At 48.1% G+C, this 22,922-nt stretch overlaps 1 protein-coding gene across 1 annotated transcript in view; it reads right to left on the reverse strand.

Moving 5' to 3' along the window:
- The window catches only part of MYO5B (myosin VB), a 1,009,160-nt gene that overhangs the window by 616,655 nt on the left and 369,583 nt on the right, over positions 1-22,922 (reverse strand). The window contains exon 3 of the mRNA XM_086960377.1: positions 7,747-7,918. Coding sequence (XP_086816503.1) covers positions 7,747-7,918 — 172 coding nt within the window. The remainder of the gene's footprint in view (positions 1-7,746; positions 7,919-22,922) is intronic.

Below are 22,922 nucleotides of genomic sequence, written 5' to 3' on the forward strand. Positions count from 1 at the left end.
GTAACCCCTGCATGGGACAAAGTTGCTTCCTTGCACTCCCTGATGTCGCTGACACGCTTGTTGTAGCCTTTGAAGTTTGCAAACAGATCTTCTTCTTGACATAGATGTGAAAACTGATACTAGAGGCTCTCAGAAGGTTAAAATGAGTACTCCTGTTTACAATAAACAGCAGGGAGCCGGGTGAAGTGCCCTGGGGTACCCCACAAGCATTCTTACTGAAAGAGATAAGAATCCTCTGATGGACACTTGACTCATTGTCCTATTAGGAAGACCAGAAACGCGCAGCTAATAGCCAGGCAACATCAGTCTTTATGAAACGACAGCATACAGGTTAAGGATGTAAAGACTGCAGAGAGGCGAAGGAACATCGAGATAAACCTTACTGGCATCACTCATAGTCTATTTATTAAAGAGGATTTGCCATTGCAGTTGGGCTATGTTGGACACGCAACTGAATAGACGTGTGCAGTGTGTGCATTAACCCACCGATCTATCGTATTGTTCTGTAGATATAAAAAAGAAAAATCCCACACGTACATGTGCCACCCAGAGGTAATACCAGTATCTCAACTCACACTAAACCGTAGGCTCGTCAGGGATAGTGGCCTTACACCCCGGGGGTCATATGATTTGCAACACTGCATTGAAAACAGCCAAAGTGCAACTTTCACTGTGACTGAAGAGACTTTAAGTGCCACCACCACACTCACACCGTTTTAGTTCTCCTTGCACTTCTCCCTACCTCCGTTGGCTGCATGAAGTGCTTTCCCTTTGTGCATTTTTATCTTCCTGCTATTACAAGGTTTAAATATTCATTAATGGGAAAGAAGGAACCAAAGCAGACCTTCAAAATGGGATCAGTGGGAAAGTATTGACTTGGGCCTGTCTGTGTTGTGACAGTGCCCTGGACGCCAATGAATGCCCCCAACACTCTGCATTTTTAGCCATTCAGTCATGCATTTTTGCTACTGTTGAAAGTGGTGCGAAATGGCAGCGTCTGACCCGGAGTCCTTGGTGGTCTCTCGAGGGACTCTGGTTAAAAAGGCCTGTCCTTTGTTTCGGCGGAGAATGGAGTCCACGAGGTCATAAAAGCAGTGGTCCTGGGAAGGAATGAGGGATTAAATCAACAAAAAATACTTCTGGTGGGAGCCCATTAGTAACAGTTTCAATGTCCTGAAGCTGTTTACCTAGAATATTATTTATTTTGTTTTAAGGCGATCCTGTTTCTACGAATTGTGAAAATATTAAATCGGTTATTACAATTTCAGTCTGCCTCTTTTTTCGCTCTTACGGGTAATAGAGAGGAGGTGTCGTTAAAGCGACCGAGCCAGGCCCCCCTCACGCGGAGGTGGAATATGGTCCGCTTTTTTCAAGGTGTGTGCATACAAGATGGGGGAACAGGGGTGGGAAGCAGAGTTCAGGGTTTCAGGTTTCACCGGGGGGAGTTACGTGCAGAAACACCACTCTAAAACAAAGACAACTCAAGGGCAAGCAGGGGCTAATCTACGACAGATAACCCCCCTCCCCCTGCAAACACTGCGACAGCAAATGGCAAACTCTGGACAACACACAGTCCTCTTGCACACACTACCGGTATTAGACGTTCCCTCGGCCCCCGGGTATCCGCGCCCCCGCTGCCCCCACCTGCTTGCTCCAGTACCGCCCGCTGGCCTCCTCACCGATTCCCGGTGCTGCTCTTCCGCACGCCGCAGACCGGCTGCAGCGGCTTCCGCAGTTTCAATGTCCTGAAGCTGTTTACCTAGAATATTATTTATTTTGTTTTAAGGCGATCCTGTTTCTACGAATTGTGAAAATATTAAATAGGTTATTACAATATCAGTCTGCCTCTTTTTTCGCTCTTACGGGTAATAGAGAGGAGGTGTCGTTAAAGCGACCGAGCCAGGCCCCTCTCCTGTGCCCGCCCAGCTCTGACAATGCAAGGGGAGCAGCCGTGCCCGGTGGGAGATGCCTTCTTCGGCCTCCCAAAGAAGGCACCCGGGGCTCGGGTCCGTGCTCTCGCGCGTTGAGGGGAGGGGGTCTGATTGGAGCGAGGGGAGGTCCGATTTGAGCGCAGTGGGCTCTAGGAGGGACCAGCATCAGGAAACAAGCGGGAGGGGGCGGGAAAGGGGGAGGAGAGACGCAGAAGACGGCCGGAGCAGGAAGGCGGGTGCCGGCAATGCCGGAACAGATTCGGGGGCGTTCCCGGCTTTTGGCTGACGCCACGTGACGTAGCCAAAGCCAAAAATTCTCGGCCCGTCTTCCAATGGCTAGCCTCCATTTATGGAGCTAGCCAATGAAAGACAGAGGCCGTTCCTGTCTCCCGTATACATCTCAAGAGGTTTTCGCCTGCGCGAAAAAGATGCGCAGAGCGCATCTTTTCGCCAGGCAAAACCTAAAAAGGAGGTGTTTCAAAACTTGTCCAAACTGCTGATGGTCCTCAATGCACCACATATCAAAAGAGACACCATGCCATCTTTTCAAGGTTAGAATATGAAAAGTTCTTCCCTCACAGTGTGCACGCTTAAAGAAAGGAACTCTGAGAAGAACCCTCACTTGGAGGTTTACGACTAGCATGTTGGACAGAAAGACTGGACCAGCTCTTCAGAAAGTGTGATGTACTATCTGACTGTTGAGATGTGATGAGACACGTGCAGCCCGCAGCCCCATCTCACAAACAATTTCTGTAAGATTTGCAGCATAGAGATACAGAAATCTGGGAGTTTGAGTTCTAAAACATTCAAGGCATGAACACTTGCGCCAATGGACATGATACGCTTTTCTAAAGCGATAAAAGCCAAGGTCGTTTTAAGAATCAAAGTTGTAGAAAGCAAACAAACCACTCCTTCAAACTTGGATGCCAAAGGAAAAATATTTGTCATAAAAAACGACCTGGTTTCTCGCCTTGGGTACCAAGGCGGGTAGAGTGCCGATGAGCCCTGGGCAAAGCTTTCTTCATCAACAAGACTTGCCAAGCCCACTAATCAGCATCTCAGTCTTGCGGCCCTTTATTTTTAGGAAATTTGCTGCTATTCCATTATAAAAGGGTGCAAGGTACTCACCCAACCGCCTGATGGATCTGATCTGTGGATGGTCAAATCTCAGCAAAGCTATAAGTCGTAAGCGTAGGAGAGTACCTTATATTTAAGTAAGAACGCATCATTCTCCAGGTAATATCAGAAAACATTAAACCAGATGTTTGCGGAACTGTGCAGCCCTCTGCAGGGTAGAGGCAGTTCAGAAGATTTGAAAGCTGAAAGACACAACCTGGGATCAGCTACTCATGAAGAAATGCAACCATTCCATTGCTTGGCCTGCTAATGCACCTTTGATGAGATGAGATGATCGAATATGTCAAACGCAGCCAAAGGATTAAGTACTCGAAGCCCTACTCGTACACCCTCATCTCTAACCACACACTATTTGATGAAATCATGGCCTATACATTGGTTTTATTTAAAAGAATAGACCACCCAGTTGGAATGGCAGGTAATTACGAAAGGTCCCACACTACATACTATGGCTGAAGGTGTTGGTCTCGGGGATCAACTTATCTGTATTTGTTGTCCGCAATGGTTACTTTTGTTATCCAAGTCTCACCAAAGTTCTACCAGATTTTGTGTTAATCTTTAAGGAGACTTAGAACCTGACAGGTATCTTTTTCTTTTCTTCTCAAAACACACATGCACCTCTGGATGGTGAATATATTTTAATCAATCTACAGCTCTGGTTCACAGGGAAGAGCAGCCCAGCCATGGTCAGTCACAGGCGATCCTATAGGTGGATAAATCACACAATACAAAAGCTGCCTAGAGTCAATCAATAAGAAATAAAAACAAATTTAACTGCAAGAATCCTGTATAGTTCTTTGGCTCCTTAACGGGATATCGGACACCTAATGAATGCTTCAATCTGTGTGAGACACCAAATACCTGCGAGGCAAACACCTTCTACGCCGGTTCGTGCCTGAAGCGCAGTCAATCATGGAAGCTCTATTTGATCAGGCACCTGCTTCCCTTTAAGCGTTGTGTCTTTGCTGTAGTTTGACTGCTTGTTCCTGGACGGTTTATAAGGACAGTGCGGTGAAGGTCCTCTTCTTTCGCACACTGCGGCAGCAGAAGCGCATGGGCACCAATGGTATGCCTTAAAGGACTTGACTCTGCTTTTCTGCGGTGTCAGGTACTCTTGAAGAAAGCCTCTCGGGATATCTCAATTTGTTTTCCCAGTTCCCACCATCTTTATAGGCAATCAATGATTGGGAATAAATACAGCTGCAAAGCCCCTTAAGACAACCAGCAGTTCTTCTGTCCCCTGGTCATGTAACAGGTTAAGAAAGCGAAAATGGAAATGGGCTTCTCATATCTCAGAATCCCCATCAAATATGCAACCAAAAATCTAGTAAGGGTCTTCAGACCACAGGCGCCAACCCGGGACTCAGTGAAAGATGAATTCACCAGACTTCCCAACCAAGTTCAGTGCTGGTCAATGGGAGAGGGCGAGGAATACAAGGACACAAACCAACACAGATCCGCAATCACACCTTAACGCAAAAACAGCCAATTACTCGAAGCTCACATTTCTTAAAGTAACTTATGGAAATATTATCTGCTAACAATGTCCACCGCTTCAACAGGTTGGGAACGCGACAACCCCAGCTTCCTTTTTAACTTGCATTACATAGAAGGAGGATGAACCCCGCACTGACGTTGAAAGTTACAATACAATCCAATTTAGAAAATAGTCGTACCAGCAGGAAAGCATTTACACAAGGCTGTACCCGCTCTGTTAATAAATCCTGAACACATTTAATATGTGGACATAGTATTGGCCTGAATCAGCTCAAAGGGGACAGGCTGTGAACATCCTGGCTTGGGCCACCTGCAAAAGGTGATGACAATGGGGTGAATATCCCGAAAAATAGTTAGGGCCGTAAGTATAAGGATCCTGAACGGAGAAAAATATTTCCCAATGGAAACCAAAAAAAAACTTTAAACTACCAATGCACTTCTGCATTACATTTGTGCATGTGGTATAGTAGACTTGGCACATTTCCATCTACATTAAAGTACACACATTTAAATGTGGAGAAGTGTGGCTCAGTGGTTAGAGGTGGCAGACCCGGAAGCTGAGATCGGCCCGGGACCAGGGTTCAATTCCCAACGCGGCAGGGTCTTGGGTCAATGTCCGCGGGCTCGATAATTCTCGCCTCGGCGCCTACTCTAACCTTGGGCTCCACTGTGCAACTCTGGGCAATAGCTTGCTTAATCTTCACAACGGCCCCTTCACGCCGGGTATGCCTGGTCTCACCTTGGGGGTGCCCAGAAGGGACCATCTCACAGGGAAAGCCAGGACGGGTTCCCCAGCGGTATACAGCACCGGGACGCCCCAGTGTGGGCAGCTGTGCGCTTTACAAGTATACCACATTTCAAATGCAACTGGTCACCTGTTCGGCGGCTGGTTCTCAGGAGCAGTCGTGGAATTCCTTCAATTCCATGAATGTTGGACATTCATGCAACGTGTAGGAGTAAACCTCTGACTTTCCTGGCTGCGCCAGTGTGAGTCAGACCCATTGGTAAATTGAGTCAGGGCAGGATGTGTTTATATTGCCTCTCCCCAGTGTGTATGTGCCATGTTCTATGATTCATTCGACAAAAAAAGACAATCTGGAGAGAACATCTCAGTTAAGCCATCTTTGGCAGGAAGTACATGTGCCACGCGGATCAGATAGAAATAAGCCAACTCTCGAGGGATTCCTTTCAGATTTACTGCAATAAATGTGGAATTACAGACCATTCAGGAAACATGTAATTCCAAAGGGTTTTTAGTCAGCGAAAAAGGGAGGAGGGCGCACTGCCAAATGTGAACGCAAATAGGTCTGTAAATCTCGGGTAGGATTGTGGTACAAAAAAGGGTGAGGGGATAAGCCCTGTAACCCCCCCAATGTTGTGTCAGCCGAGGCCAGCACACTTAGAAATTCGCAACAGGATACCCTTGCACACAACAGTTACATATAACAAGATTTGTCTGGGTAGACACTTGCAAAATTAGAAACAAAGCCTGCTGATAAACAAAAAATAAATCATTTGGTTCATCAAAAATACAATGTTTTAATGTTCTTCAAAGTAATCCAGCCGACACGTATTTCGTCGCATGTGGGATTGTGCTTCCACGACTCCTCCAGGCTATGGTGACTGATCAGTCTCTAGGGAAGTCGCTCCGCCGGTGATAATTCCGACCCGGCATGGCCCAGGACTCAAAAGAGAATCGTGGGTGCTGTATGAAAAAGGACAGGATCAGGGGTTGATTCAACAAGTATTTCTGGGTTTTACCAACGTAGGAGCCGGTGAAACCGTGTTCACCCTCAGTAGGTAATGTCGAAGTATAGTAAGGCTGCCAAAACGTAACATCAGGTGAAACCATATTAGTTCACCATCAGAAGGTATTGTAATCGGAATCTGTTGAAATAACCGTCCAAGGGAGTTGTCTATAACGTCTGTGAAAACAGCGTATATCAGTGCGGGGGATCCCTCGTGTTCGAGGCGCCGTTTGATAATCGAAGACGAGCTCAAATTCAAGCTGCAGTCTTTTCGTGTTCCGGTTGTGGACGAAACACGTGTCGGCTGGATTGCTTTGAAGAACATTAAAACATTGTATTTCTGATGAACCAAATGATTTATTTTTTGTTTATCCACAGGCTTTGTTTCTAATGTTGCTAGTGTCTACACAGACAAATCTTGTTATATGTAACTGTTGTGTGCAAGGGCATTCAGGAAACATTCCTAGTAGATGTTTTAGAGGCCTGAAATCCAGCCTTACTAGTTAAAGGAACTCTTGCTTGCCTGAATTGCGAAAGGACCCTAGTTCCACCAATATGTCAGGGCTAGCTAAAAGTAGGCCAGACATGCTATTAAAATGCCAATCATCGATGCCAATATCCCACAACTAGACCAGGAATGCTCAAAATACGTCAACGATGGCCATTATAATCCATTGCCACTATTATGCAATGGATTGTGCAAGAGGTGAACCCCTTATAATTGCGGGGGGGCAGATACCTTTGGTGGTCCTTGACATTAGGTGCATCTTCCTTGGAGCAACACTGTTTATTAGGGAGGGACACAGTGTCTCACACACAAACGCATACATGTGTGCACATGGATAAACACGCAAATGAATACACATGAGGCTCTTAATTGTCTACGCTCTGTAGCCATACCCTGCTCTGCTCAGCTCCTGGGCTAATCAAGGAACCAACTTACATGATTTCACTGCGGCTCGTGCAGTACCACATGTAGGTGGGTCAGCACTGGTTACGGCTCAGACTACTGGCGGCACTCTTCACATGGTCCTTTGTGCCCACACAGAGTTTGACTGGTACAGCATGACCTACAACATGGCCAAAGTCCTTGTGACTTAACTAGACAGAGTATAGACATACTGCAAATTCTGGCACAGTGAGTCTTATTATGAGGCCATTCTAAAGGCAGTGCAAAAACTCTCTGAGTGAGATAATGGGCTCCGCATAACCTTTAAAAGCTACTTCAAAGGTGCTGGTGAGCTACCAGTAGCTCCCGAGCTACTCATTGGAGACTCCGGTTAGAGAATATTGCAGTAACAATATTTTGGTTCCATAACCAGTCGCTACCAGTCACTGAGGCTGCGAGTCACCCACCCGTAACAAACATGCATCATTGATGCGAATAAACAGTGTTCAATCGCCATGCTGTATCAATGTCAGACTTTGCTTACCACAGTACGTGTAGATGTGGTTGGACTCCAGAAAGCGGACCTTTAAATTATGCAGCACGGCTGGCTCGTGGAGATAGCTGAGAGCCGTCAAGTCATTCTCTCCCACCAGAATGTCCGGGTTACGCAGGAATGGGAGCTGGTTACTTTTGGAGTCGAGAGGATATTCATAGAGCTAAAATGGCAGAAACATAAAGAAAAGGACATGTTAGAAAAATCATTGAGAGACAACTACTCAATTCTAAGTCAAGCCGAAATTTGTTGGCAATGAGTATTTGCAGCAAAAATCTCTGAAAATAAATGACAGCAAGAAAAACAAGACATCATTACAAAAATAAACCCACACAGTGCTGCATGCTATCTGTGTGGATACGATTTTCAGCCCCTCACAAAGGGTAGAAAGCGCTATACTTGTGATATAAATACAGTGCATTAAAACAACTGAAATAGCATAGTGTCACACAGAGGGGTAGTAGCTGCTACACAAATGCATTAATACAGTACAATACTGTACAACTGCAGTCTGGCAGCCCCCGACAGAGGAGCAAGTAAGCGCTATACAAATGCAAAAGAAACACTACAATTGGAGAAGTGGAGAAATGTGGCTCAATGTTTAGAGCGGCAGACCCTGATGCAGAGATCTAGCCCGGGACCAGGGTTCAATTCCCCGCCTTGGCGGGTCTTGGGCTCAAAATTCCACGGACCTGATAATTCTCGCCTCGGTGCCTATTCCAATCATGGAGTCCCACTCTGCAACTCTGGGCAATAGCTTGCTTAATCTCCCACTCTGCAACTCTGGGCAATAGCTTGCTTAATCTCCCACTCTGCAACTCTGGGCAATAGCTTGCTTAATCTCCACAACGGCCCCCACAACGCTAAGGATGCCTGGCCTCCACCTTGGGGGTGCCCAGGAGTGGACGCCTCACAGGGAAAGCCAGGAGGGGTTCCACAGCGGTATTCGTACAAGCGCCTTGAGACCCTTGCGGGTGAGTAGTGCATACAAGTATCAATTTTTTACATTTTACAATTATATCACTAGGGGTTCTTTGCTTTTTGTAACTTCATGGGACTTTGCCCTTGCTGTGGTCTAAGCATCTGCTACAAACAGAGACCCTGTGATACTCAGAGCAGCCCCTGTCAACTGGCCAGACACCATGCCAGGTCACCAAACTTAACACAAGTAGATGCTAAATGACAATAACCTTTTATGTTCTAAGGTGGTAGTAGTACCTAGATGCTCTAGCATTGCCTCATATGGTCATATTTTCCTGGAGAAACACGTGCAGGTGAAAGTAAATGGTGGCGTGGTGTTCTCACACACCTCTGAATCTTGATTTGGTCATAAAGATAAGTTTATGGACAAATCAGGATGCCCCTAAATCCTGCAAACAGGCCTAAATCTTCTTCACAGTGCCTGTTTGTGGCACATCAGCAATCTTTCGACTCTGGAGCAGGTGTGTGTGGTTGCAGCTGCCACATGGATCAATATTCTTGAGCCTACCAGACAGCGCCAACTGTCTGTTTACAAAAGATGGATTATGGGCTTGGAGCCTGCCCATTGTAGTTGGCTTTCCTAGCACTCATTTCCCTGCTTCTTGTTCGTGCCCCAGCTTGGCAATCTTGTGTTTGTCTTACCTAGGGACAACATCCTCTTTACCATCTTTTTTCAAGCTTTATTTTTTTTTTCTTTTTGGTTAAGCATTCCACAAGCGTGCATGTGTTTTCCAGCTGTCTCCCTTGTGTGCTTCTCTCCCCAGCACTCCGAGTTACTCACTATCATTGATGCGCTTCTCCCCTTCTCCATCCTCCATGTGGGGGTCACTCCCATATTTCCCCACTGCTTTCTCACCCGTGTGCTGCTCCCCACTGGGGCCCTGCTGCTCCCACACTCATTGCTTCTCCTGCTGTCCTTTGTGTTGTTTTTGCACCCCCTCACGATGTGTTCTGCTTCCCCCACCTACACCCATCTTCTCTGTTGCCTGTTGCTTCTCGTCTCCAACCCCGCACTCCATGTTGCTCTCCTTCACCCGCACTTCCAAAACCACTTTCACACATTTTTTTTCCACTTTATTTACTGATCCAGTTCTAAAAACCATAGCTAAAACTAGTGGCAGAGCCAATCGGCCCAAAGACAGAATGTGTTTTTACACCTCAAAAAACTAAATCTGATCTTGGAATTCTTAGACAAGGGTATACTCTACAGCCAGTTTATACATCTCTTATCGATTTGTGGATTTTGTGGTATCAAAACAAATGCTTTAACTTTTAAGTCCTGGATATTGTCATATTGTTCTTAAATTTAATAATGGCTGGTGGTTTTAATTCCAATGTTTTTTTTTGCCTACACAATCGTTTTATTTCATTATGAAAAAAAAATCTCTTGTACTTACACTGCGCCCTATAAAACTGCAAAAAGGAAAAAGGCCAAACTATATAAACTGTCTCAAAAAGCAGTAGTTATGTGCCCCACGCAGGGTGCCTATGCAGATGCAATGCTGAGGAATCCATGCAGATTGGTACCCTATGAAGAACTGCTTTCTTAATACATTCCCCAGGCAAATAGACAACACTGGTCCCTCCCAATAGATATCTGCCTTTTACAGAGTACTAGGATGAGAAACTGGATTGTTTGGTAAGATTCAGTGAGCAATGAATGGAAGTTATTGAATAATGCATAGATTATTGCGCATGAGACGTCTTGCAAATGAATGGATGCCATTGGATAATGTGCAGCCGATTGCTCACAGGATATGTCTTGTAAATGAATAAATGTTATTGCATAATGCATAGCTTATTGCGCACGAGATATGTGCTTTGAATGGATGAATGCTATTGGATAATGCACAGCCTATACTGCATGACATATGAGGTGTGCATGAATGGAGTGTATTGCATAGTCTACCCTGGACAGGATATGTGTTGTGAATGAATGGATGCTATTGCAAAATGCATACAGTATCGCACACTATATGTAGTGAATAAATGAACGTCATTTGATAATACACAGCATATCCTGCTTAAGATACATGTTCTGAAAGAATGGATGTTAATGTATATAATGAACCACTTTCTTCCCTGAGACATGTTGTGAATGAATGAATGTAACAAGATATAATGCATAGCATATCGTGCACAAGATATATGTGGTGAATGAGTGAATGTTACTAGATGTTATTGCATAGCTTATCCCGCAGGAGGTATGTCTTGTGAATGAATGGATGTTATTGGATATACCGAATAACCTACCTTTCAAATGAAGTCATGTTACTGGATATAATCCATAGTCTAACCCTCCAGAGACATATGTTGTGAATTAATGGATGGTATTGTGTAATGCATAGTCCATGACACACAAGATTTGTGTTGTGAATCCATATTTGTTATTGGCTAATGCATAGCTTATTCGCACGAGATATGTGTCGTGAATAAATAGATTTGATTAGATAATCCATAGCATATCACCCACTGGGTATGTGTTGTGAAGGAATGGATGTTATTGCATAGCTTATCCAACTCAAGATTTTTCTTGTGTATGAATTTAAATTACTGTCTAGCTTCCCCCGCACAACGTCTTGGGAATGAATGGATGTTATTACATAACTTATCCTGCACAAGATACATCTCTTGTGTATGGACTCAAGTTACTTCATAGCTTGCCCTGCCCAATGTCTTGCCAATAAATGGATGATATTTCATAACTTCTCCCACCCAAGGTATGTCTCTTGTGTATGAACTGAAGTTGCTGCATAGCTTACCCCGCAAAACGTCTTGGGAATGAATGTATGTTATTGCATGACTTATCCCGCGCAAGATATGTCTTTTGTGTATGAACTGAAGTTACTGCCTAGCTTACCCCGCACAACATCTTGTGAATGAAAAGATGATATTGCATGCCTTATCCTGCACAAGATATGTCTTGTGAATAAATTGAAGTTATTGCCCAGTTTACCCCGCACCACGACTCGTGAATGATTAGATGTTGTTGCATAGCTTATCCCGCACAAGCTGTGTCTTGTGAATGAATGCATTCTATTGGACAATGCATAGTCTACCGGCACAAGATATGTGTTCTGAATGTGTCACTGCAATTAAGTGTGCTAAAAAAGAAACAATTGCAAACAACATTTTGTATACATGTTTGATCTTTCTGAGAGAGGGGGTATGTCCTAAAATGCATTCCTGCGCGCATCGCTCATCTACTTGTTATCTGACCACCAAAAAAGCAAGTTTGGGTCCGGACTGCAGACTCGTTCTGCATGTGTGGAAGACTGCGCTTGAACTATCCGTTGCAAACGTAAGCTCAACAGACACTTTTTCAAGGTCCTTACACAGCAGAAAGTAGGGCTGTATCCCACCTATGACGACGATGCAACAACAAATAAACCATTTAAAATGTGGACCCGTCAATGGCAAGCAGAGAGAATCCATGTGTGGCCAAGACATACAGTAAGCCGCATGCCAAGCACTCATGGCAGTGGCCCAGGACCAGCTGCGTGTAGATGTTCAGACAGCAGCGCACCCTGCTTCGAGTCCAACAGCCATCCCACGCTGGGGAGACCAGAAGGTCCCCTAAACTAAGCCCATTACCAGTGGTATATGACTTTGTTGATGCCATAAATTATGGAGTATGGGGAAAGCCACAGAAGCCTCCTGTCAAAACACAGATTGGCATGGAAGGCTGCCTCTAAGAGTGAGATGAAGTCCCAGGCTGCTCGTTTATATCAGCAAGCTGTTCCCTTAGCCGGGAGGAGACTACACACAACGGGAGACGGCACAGAGCCGTCCAGACGACCCACAAACAAACAAACCACGCTTCTTGCATTTAACAGAAAGCATGGTTGTGCTGGAGAGACAGGGAAACCAGGGGAATTCCCGAGAGGCCTGTTCGCAGGAAAGTCGGAAACTTCCGGGGGGGCAGCAGCCGCATGGGTGTAGTGAGCCATCCGGCCACAACATGTACGTCGCATGCATCCCGAGGGCGCAGTTTAAAATGGGGTCAGGGAGAGGCCACCTCTCCCAGAAGGCCTCATTCTGTCTCTGTCAGAGGCTGCACTGCAGAGAATGCTGCACTGCCAGTCCAGTGCTCCCGGGTACACACCTTACAGGAATAGAACCTCAAAAGTTTCAACAGCCTCGACTCTTGACGATCAACGCTCTCAACTAATCTTTAAGTTGTGCACCTAGAAGCTGAGGTGTGTGGCCATGCGTGATTGATGTAGGTTGATACAACACATGTATATATATATATATATATATATATATATATATATATATATATATATATATATATATATATATATATATATATATATCCAAGAGACTGCTTGCGAAGATCAGGTGCAACAACGAGTTTCCAGCAGGCACCAAGGAAGTAGACTCGAGCCCAGAGTAAGTGCAAAAGCAAGTAGCGTTTATTTTTTCAAAAGTCCGCCATAACGCGTTTCACCACCGGAGTGGCTTGATCACATTTTAACTTGTATTTTTTTTTTGCACATGTATGTAGCGTACACTCGACCCAAAGGTATTGGAGCACTTTACAGAACACCTGCACTTTGCTTCCACTTTACTTTCTGCGTTAATCATAGAGGCTGCTTATATAGCACCCACCACAAACTGAATAAAAGGTGTTATTACTGTAGTGAGTCAGCGGAGAAGTGCTCAGACCCGGCATGGGCTGGATATGTCACACCCATGCGCTCAGACCAGGCGTGGTCTGGGTGTATTAAATAAACAAGGCGTGGTCGCACGAGGCCAGTCGCGACCCAACTGCAATACTGTGTGGTCGTGTGTGTTTATTCTGGATGTGCAATAGATTCATAAGCCTTAGGAGCCTAACATTGCACCACGCAATACTGGCGACAAGTGCGGAGCCGGACCCACGATCATACACGACCTCCCCAGAGCGGGCGTCAAGTCCCCCAACACCGCGCACACAGTCCGTGCATCCGAGAGGAGCGGGAGTGCTGCCTGCATTCCCCGGCCTACCCCGACGGTGAAAGTCGTTAGGGAGGGTCCGCACAGCTAACGAAGCACACAGCAGACACCTGCAGCAGCCGGTAAGAATGCCCCCCTACCCCCCCAGTGTATGAAAGACTCCCCCAGCCAGCACGAGACACACAGCATGGCCCTGCAGGGCAAGCAGGAGTCAAGCCACGCTGCCTCAAACAGTAGAGCACTGACACTGGGTACTACACCCACAGAAGCGGGCAGGAGCACAGCGGCTGCGATTGGAAACTCCAGGAACAGCACAGTACCCCACCATAGGGTGGAGCCTGAACCACAGCCCTTCTAAAAGGAAAAAAAAACGAAATGAGAATACTAGTAACAATACAAGAGGCACTTCTCCACACAAGGCCCCAGACCCTCACTGTGGCAAGCCAAAAATAGAAGAGCGCACCTGTGCCATGACCCTGCACGACCCTGCACCTGCAAGGGTGAACAGACCAAACACCGCTACGCAAGAGCAACACCCCAGTAGGATAAAATGGTAGACCCCGAACCCAACACCCGTCAGCAGCCTGGCCGCGTAATTCAACAGGGTCCTACCCCTATTAAGCGAATCAACCGACCCCACCACTGCGACCCCACGATGGAAGACGTGGATAGGGCGGCTAGAGAACTACTTCGTAACAACAAGGGAAACAGATGGAGCTGTAAAGAGGTCACTGTTGCTCCACTATGCAGGAGAAGAGGTGTACCACCTGTTCAAACACCTCCCAAATACTTGGGTACCCACCGATTGCGATGCTGCCGTAGCAGCGCTTAACGCACATAATTGAACCCCACTATCGAGAGGTTCAAGCTGCGCCAGGCCCGGCAGAGAGAAGGGGAATCAATCAATGTATTCTACACATGACAGAGAGCTAGCAGGTACCTACATCACAGATGACCAAGCCACAGAAGAGATATGCGCCCAAATAATCCAGGGCGTCCACAGCAAGACACTGCATGCACTGATACTAAGGCATCCGAATATACCCCTCAACGACATGCTGGTCATGGCCAGAACTCCTCTCGGCAGCCAGAGCAACGAAATGGACCTAGCATTGACACAGCCGACAGAGAAAACCACAACCATCCAGATGGAGAAGGTTGATGCCGTTAGGACATGAGACAGAGGGAGCAGGCTGCTGGGCCGTCCACCTCTAACTCCGAAAGGCCAGTGTGGACGCAAAGAACATCCTGTCCACACATGCCCTGCCCAATGCCGGCCATACTCTCACTGTGAGAATCTAAACCTTTTTGCGTCAGTTTGCCGGAAGAGGAGCCAACGCAAGGACATCAGAGGGCAAAACCGATGCGGAAATTAGTGCGCCAACTGTCGAGCGCCTCGTTGGCAACGTCAAGCAGCACCAAACGGACCGAACAAGCGACTGATTGAGTAGAAGACACATCGACTTAAGATGATGAAGTCGAGACCTACCTGGTCTCCTTCACCAAAGAACTGAAAAGACAGAGAAGACCACAACCCACGTGCACCATGAGGATAGCCGGATCGGAGGTAAAAGTGGTCATTGACACTGGTGCATCTGTGAATGTTATGTGGATCCAACAATACCATAAACTACGACCCAAGCCTTTAACTGACACCATCCAAGATGAAGATCTTTGCGTATGGGAGAGACTCACCCCTACCGCTGCGAGGAAGGATGACCGTGCCAATCCGGATGAAAGACAATGAGATCATCACAGTTGTCCACGTCATCGACCAAGAGGTCGATATGCTGCTCGGGAGCCACGCCGCTAAAGACCTAGGGCTGGTGACATTCGCAAGGAGCATACGGGTGAACCAGCCAGAGGAGCTGCTGGGCCAACTCGCTGACCTTTTCAAGGGCCTAGGATGCATCAAGAGGCGCCCCCAGTAAAGCTCCACATCGACCACTCAGTCGCCCCAATGGCCCCACACCACAGGCGGATCCCTTTCCATCTACAGCGGATCGTTGAGCAGGAGCCATAAAAGCTCGAAGACCAAGGGGTAATGGAAAAGGTATCTGGACCAACCCCTTAGGTGTCACCCATGATCATAGCAGAGAATCCAAGAAAGCCCGGGAAGATCCGATTATGTATCGAAATGCGCCTTCCCAGCACAGCAATCCGGCGGGAATGCCATATTACGTCAACAATGGATGACATTGTCGCCGACGTCAATGGGTCACAGTGGTTTTCAAGATTGGACCTGAACGCAGGGACTACCAGTTGGTTCAGGATAAAGAGAGCAGGTACATCACTATGGTTATCACCCACTTGGGGCTGCAACGATACAAACGCCTCAATTTTGGAATATCCTCAGCGGCGGAGTTGTTCCAGGACACAGTGCGGGGATCTTAACAGGTCTCCCAGGGGTGCTGAACGTAAGTAATGACATCCACATCCACTCCCCCACCGCGGACGAGTACTACCAGCATCTAAGGGCCATGTTGAAATGGCTCCAGGAGCATGGCGTCACCCTGCATAGAGAAAAATGTCTCGTCTTCCAGAGGGAGAATTCTTCGGCTACCTCTTCAACTAGGAGGGAATACAGGTAGACCCAAAGAAGTCCCCAGCCATAAAAGATGCACCACCTCCCTTGACAGTGTAGGAGGTCCAAAGCTTCCTTGGAAAGTCCACATACTGTGGCCGATTCCTTCCAGATCTGGCCACCGAAGCAGAACCCTTTCGGAACCTCACTCGCTCCAACGCCACGTGGAAGTGGGAACATCAAGAAGAGGCGGCGTTCCAGAAGGTCAAAGTGCACTCCTCGAATGCACCACGTTGGTGTATTTTGACCCTGCTAAGCTCACAGAACTTATCATTGACGCCAGCTCGGTGGGCCTCGGGGCAGTGTTCACCCAGGAGCAGGAGCCGGGATGGTAGGCTGTATTAGCCTATGCCAGCAAGTCCCTTTCACCCACTGAAACACGCTATGCACAGATTGAGATGGAAGCGCTGGCCATTCAGTGGGCATGCTAGCATTTTCCCTTGTACATCTGCAGGCAACCGTTCAAGGTCATCATAGACCACCAGCCGTTGGTGCCCCTGTTCAAATGGATCGGCACCTCATACACCCCCGCGAATGGAACGGTGGGCCATCGAACTACAACAGTACGAGATGGAGGTAGTGTACCGGCCAGGCGCCAAACATCTGGCAAATTTCCTCTCTCGACACCCAACCCCAAGGGAATGCCAAGATGAGAAGGAAGTTGAAACACTGGAAGCTCATCTCAACATGATCTCGACGATCACATGTCCCAAAGCGCTAGCACTGGTGGACATCACGGTGGCTACTGAGCTGGACCCAGTCCTCACCAGAGTGCGCACTGTGAGGTCCAAGGAGGCAGTTGGAATCAATTCCTACAGACGGCCAATGACTGGTCTGGGCCCGACGGGGATTACCTCACAAAAATGTGGAGAATCTGACATGAGCTGAGCATGACCCAAGAGGGGATCCTGCTGTGGGGATCTCGCATAGTCGTCCCTGCTGCGCTACAACATCAAGCAACCCAAGTAGCCCACAGAGGACATTAGGGGATTGAAAAGATGAAAGCCAGGATGCGGAAAAGGTCTAGTTCCCAGGTCTTGAGGGCCAAGGAGAAGAGATGGTGAAGAAGTGCCCAGCATGCCAAATAACCAGTGCACCAGAGCGACCCGCTCCCGTCCAGACCGATGAACATGGGACTACCTCCATGGGAGAAAGTGAGCATCGACTTTGGGAGTTTCCATGAAGGCCACAACCCTGGTTATGGTGGACAGCTACTCTAAGTATCCAGTAGTGGAAGTCGTCAGCTCTACCAAGATTGTTGGGATTGCCCCAATCCTGAAAAAGACATTTGCGATGTTCGGATGTCCGAGGGATATCAAAAGCGACAACAGGCCCGGGTTCCAAGGGGAAAAGTTCTGCAAATTCATGCAGCTCTGTGGGATTCAACACCACCACATCACCCCTCAATGCCCCATGGACTCAAGGCAAGCCCCTGCGCATTTCTGTGGCCAAGAATGCAGACCCGGAACGCCACCTACAGCTGTTCCTCCCGGAGTGCAGAAGCACCCCACACAGCAACAAGCATCAGGCCCGATGGCGCTAATGTTCAACGGTCCATGCCGCAACACCATCGCAACATGCCCTGGGTGGACCCCGCCTCCTTACAATGAAGACGAAGAGAGGAGAGAACATCAGAACTGAAGGGACAGTCACAGGAGGAGAGCAAGGTCCCGTGACCTAGTGGGGAGACTGGGCAATCATGCGAGATCAGAGACCAGAGGAAAAATTCTGGACCCCCTATGAATAGGGATACTGGACCATTACTAGCATCAAGGGGACCATGATCACCGTGGAGAGAGGGGCAGACATAACCAGAAATGTCTTGTGGTTCAAAAAAGTAGACAGAACCACGAATGGAGAAGGGGACTTTACCGCAGAAGAAGCAGGGGAAGAACCCTCCGAGACGGGAGGCCTGGGCACCCGGCCAAGCGACAATCTAGGGGAACCGAGAGAAGCACATCTGGAGACCAATGCGATTCCCCTGAACCCAGAAGACCAAGCTACAGTGCCAGCAAAATCAGCAGCTCGGCCCCAGGGCTGAGGCCATTTTATTTTTTTATTTTATGCAATTTGTTGAGCGCACGTTTACCCAAGGGTGTCTTGGAGCTTTGACAGAAAAAATTGAAAGGTTGGGCCCGAGAGTGAAGGCATCTAGTGATTGAACAGCCATGTCTTCAGCTGCCTCCTGAATGATAATAATGTTGGAACGTTTCTTTAGATGTCCTGGCAAGGTGTTCCATAGTTTAGCCGCAGCTACTGCGAAGGATCTATCTCCCCAAGTTGCTTTATTAGTTTTGATTACTTTCAGAAGATTTGCATCAGCAGATCTAAGATTGCGTAGTGGTCGATAGAGACAAAGGACGTCTTTAAGAAAGGAAGGTGCTTTTTCATGAATGCTTTTGAAAGCGATGCAGAGGCCTTTGAATTTGATACGTTGTCTGATTGGTAACCAATGAAGTTTACTGATGGTATTAGAGATGGGTTTGAATTTTGGTGTACCTGTGACGAGTCGTGCAGCTGCGTTTTGGACCAGCTGAAGTTTGTTGACTACTTGTTCTTGGGCATTAAGCATGAGTGCATTACAGTAGTCGACTCGGGACATTAGTAAGGTAGAAATCAAAGTATTTATGGTATTTAAGGGAAGATAAGGTTGGATTTTTAAAATCATTTTAAGTGTGAAAAAGGAGGCAGAAACTATAGAGTTGGCTTGTTGGGGAATGAGAGTTTGTTATCAAAGATAACACCAAGATTTCTAACCTTGGTGACAGGATTCGGCAGGGGGCCAAGATCTTGCTGCGACCAGGTAGAAGACCATGCAGGAGTGAGTTTCCCAAACACCATCACCTCGGTTTTATCCGAGTTAAGTTTCAGACAGTTCGAATTCATCCAATTACATATGGCAACCATTCCTTTTTGGAAGTTATTAGCAACCCCAGATACAGACTAAGAGACAATCCTGTCCCAAGTTCCCGACTAAGAGTTTGCATGCCAAGTGGCGAGTCGGAGGCCAGCCCACGAAGCAAAGAAAAAGAGATTGAGTTGAGATGGGATGTAGTGAGTCAGCGGTGCGATGATCAGACCCGGGGTGGGCCGGATATGTTGAATCCACGCACTCAGACCAGGTGTGGTCTGTGTGTGTTAAATAAACGGGTCATGGTCACACGAGGCCAGTCGCGACCCAACCGCAATACTGTGTGGTCGTGTGTTTATTTTGGGTGCGCAATAGATTCATAGGGCTTAGGCGCCTAGCATTGCACCACAGAATAATTACCTAATTCAATGGTATTCCTATCATTGCTCTAACATGGATGTAAAACAAAATGAAGGTAAAAGAGTAGGGGCTTTACTTAGGTGAGTGGGGAAAAGACAGCTGCTAAAACGTGCGGTTGACCTGTTTGCCCATTTTTGTGCCCAACACATCATTTACAGTGCACAAATGTTAGCTTTTCCAACAGCGGGGCATCTGCCAGTGTGCAGCAATAGCACAGAGCAATGCCAGTGTGAATGCAGTTGGAGTGACCACGCCATTTCCCCCAGAAATCTCATCTGTTCTGTGTCACAATTTATCATACTGGGAGGCAATAAGCAGTCTCTTGACAAGTTCATTTCTGAGGAAGTGATGTCCCTCCCACCCCCGGATCCACTGTATTTCACGCTCTGCTCACCCGCATAAAGCAGTTTGAAGATGATTCAGGCACCCTCAGTGAAGGGGGACTGGGTTTGCATTCACCTTTGGACAATCATTTGTTTAAACATGGTCTAGCTGCAGAGATGGCATGAACTAGTTAAAGATGTCCAATAAACTCACTCCCCAAGGATTTCCGCTGCAACCCATCTTTTCCTTTCTATAAACGGGACCTTAAACTTCTACTTCTCAACAACTACTTCAACACGCGCACAAGCTTCTCTACGTTTCTCTAATTGTCTGGTTCCTTCAAGACTGCCACTTGACTCTTTCAGTCTCCTATACTGTCACCGATGCATCAATCCCACTGACCTGGCCAGTGAACTGCTCCCCTCCTGCACAGCTCCACACCAAGTAGTTGCTGCCCTACAGACCCACTGACCCTGGTGAGTGACCCTAGTGAGTTTGAGCCCTTTTCCACCCACAGGCTCTGCCTGTGCCTCATCCCTGGTGGTCCAGTGGTAGAGCGTCTCTGCGCTGCTTCTGTTTCAGCCATCTGTCCCTGTGTTTTCAGCCACTTCTTCCAGTCTCCTTTTCCACCTTTTTTCTGCTATTTTACTTTTGCCACTTTTCTCTCTATCTTTTTCACTTTCACTTCACCCTTTTTGCGCAGTTGCAGACCTCTGCACCCAGCCCCTTTCCAGTGCAGAATTTCCCACTTCCCGCCTCCTATCTGTCCAGCCCGCCCCCTCACACTACCTAATGGCAGCCGCTGTGCGGCCGCCCCACTAGCGCGTCAAAGGCAAGCTCGTCTGCACCCTTACGCGCCTGGACTGTGCCCAGCGCCACGGAGCCTGGTCGCAACGACTCCAGCACCGTCCACACACTCAACCTCGGACGCACCCCACCTGCCAGCTCTTGACGCCAAACGACACTCACTGCCCCATATCCTGCCATCACTGCCGCAGCACCCCCACCCACTTCTACACTCCAACTCCTCCACCGGCCAGACCAACCCTCAATGCACCCAACCGCCTCAGCTGCATCCTCCTGAATGTTTGCTCCCTCCACAGATATGCCACAGAGATCTGGGACCTCCTTGACTCCACCTCACCTGACATCACCTTCATTCCAGAAACTTGGACCAACCCCAGGTCAGTAACGGACATCGTCACTGCTATACCCGATGGCTACAAGATCATCCGCAAGGACCGTGCCATCCGACTAGTTGGAGGCACTGCCATCCACAAAAACACCCTTCACCTGACCACCCACTCTGACAACCCAGTGACCTCAATAGAGCACCTCCACTTCCAGATCCAGACCAACCCGAACATCACCCTCTACGGCACCCTCGTCTACAGACCCCCGTCCCCCCACCCGGGCTCCCTTCCCTGATGCCTTCATCAGCTTCATCACACTCAAGGTGCTCGCACCCACCGACTACACCCTACTAAGTGACCTCAACTACCACCTGAACAACCCCAACAACCATAACACCTCATCCCTCCTAGAGAACCTCGCTAACATGGGACTCAAGCAGCTAGTTACCTCGCCTACGGACACAGCAGGATACACGCTTGACCTCCATCTTCACCGCCAGCGACAGCATCACCGTCAGCCACACCACCAAGCTCCTCTGGACTGACCACCACTGAATTCACTTCTCCTTCACAAAACACACTGTACACCACCAAGCCCACAGCTTCTCACACAGAAGCTGGAACAAAGTCACCGAAGAACATCTCTTCACCTTCATCAGCAGAACCCCGCAACCGATATCCACAGATGCCAACACTGCAGAATGCAACTTCCTCCCATGGATCGCCAACTGCGCCGACACCCTGGCTCCTCTCAAGAAAGCCCCCAACAAACAACACGTCAAGAGAGCAAGCTGGTTGACTTCCGCCCTCCAAGAGTCCACAAGCATCTGTAAAGAGCTCAAGAAGGGATGGAGGAACAACAAAACCCCGGATGCCAGCGCCGCCGTACACCACCACCTCATCAAAGCTACAAAGAAAAGGCCCTCCAAGACAGAATCAACACCAGTGCACAACACAGCCAAGAACTCTTCGCTATTGTCAAGGAGTTTGCCAAGCCCAACAACGAGACCACAGACATCCCACCCTCCCAAGACCTTTGCAACAAACTCAGCACCCTCTTCCACCACAGGATCAAGCAGATCTACGTCATCCTCGACATCCAAGACTAACCTGCCGCCACCGCGGCCCCCAGCAGATCCTGCTCAACTGGACCCTGCTCACTACAGATGACACCCTAAAGACCATGAAGAGCATCCATTCCAGAGCCCATCAGATCCCTGCCCGCGCCATATCTTCCACAGAGCCTCCTCCGCCATCGCACCCGAGGTACCCTGCACCATCAACTGCTCCATTGAGACCGCCACCTTAACTGATGACTGGAAACTCGCAGAGTTCAACCGCCTGCTAAAGAAGCCTTCCGCGGATCCGACTGACCTCAAGAAATTCAGATCCATCTCCCTGCTCCCCTTCCCAGCCAAGGTAATCAAAAAAGCCATCAACGCCCAGCTTGCTGATTTCATTGAAACCAACCACGTCCTGGACTTCTCCCAATCTGGTTTCCGAAGCAACCACAGCACTGAGACCGCACTTGTTGCCGCCACTGATGGCATCCGCTCTCTCCTCGGCCAGGGCGAAACCGCTGCCCTCATCCTCCTGGACCTCTCTGCGGCCTTTAACAGTATCTCCCACGTACCCTAAGGACAAGACTCCACGATGCCGGCATCCACAACAAAGCCCTGGACTGGATCTGCTCCCTCCTCACCAGCCAAACACAGTGGGTCAGACTACCACTGTATCTCTCAGAACCTACAGAGATCAGCTGTAGTGTGCCCCAGGGCACCTCCTTGAGCCCCACCCTCTTTAATGACAACATGGTCCCACCCGCAGCCATCGTCAGGAACCACAGACTCAACATCATCTCCTATGCCAACAACACCCAGCTTACCCTCACCAACAAACCCACAGTCGCCAAGAACAACTTCCACGAAGGGAT

This window comes from Lissotriton vulgaris, chromosome 3_1 (genome assembly GCF_964263255.1).
Source record: "Lissotriton vulgaris chromosome 3_1, aLisVul1.2, whole genome shotgun sequence".
Classification (NCBI taxonomy): Eukaryota; Metazoa; Chordata; class Amphibia; order Caudata; family Salamandridae; genus Lissotriton; species Lissotriton vulgaris.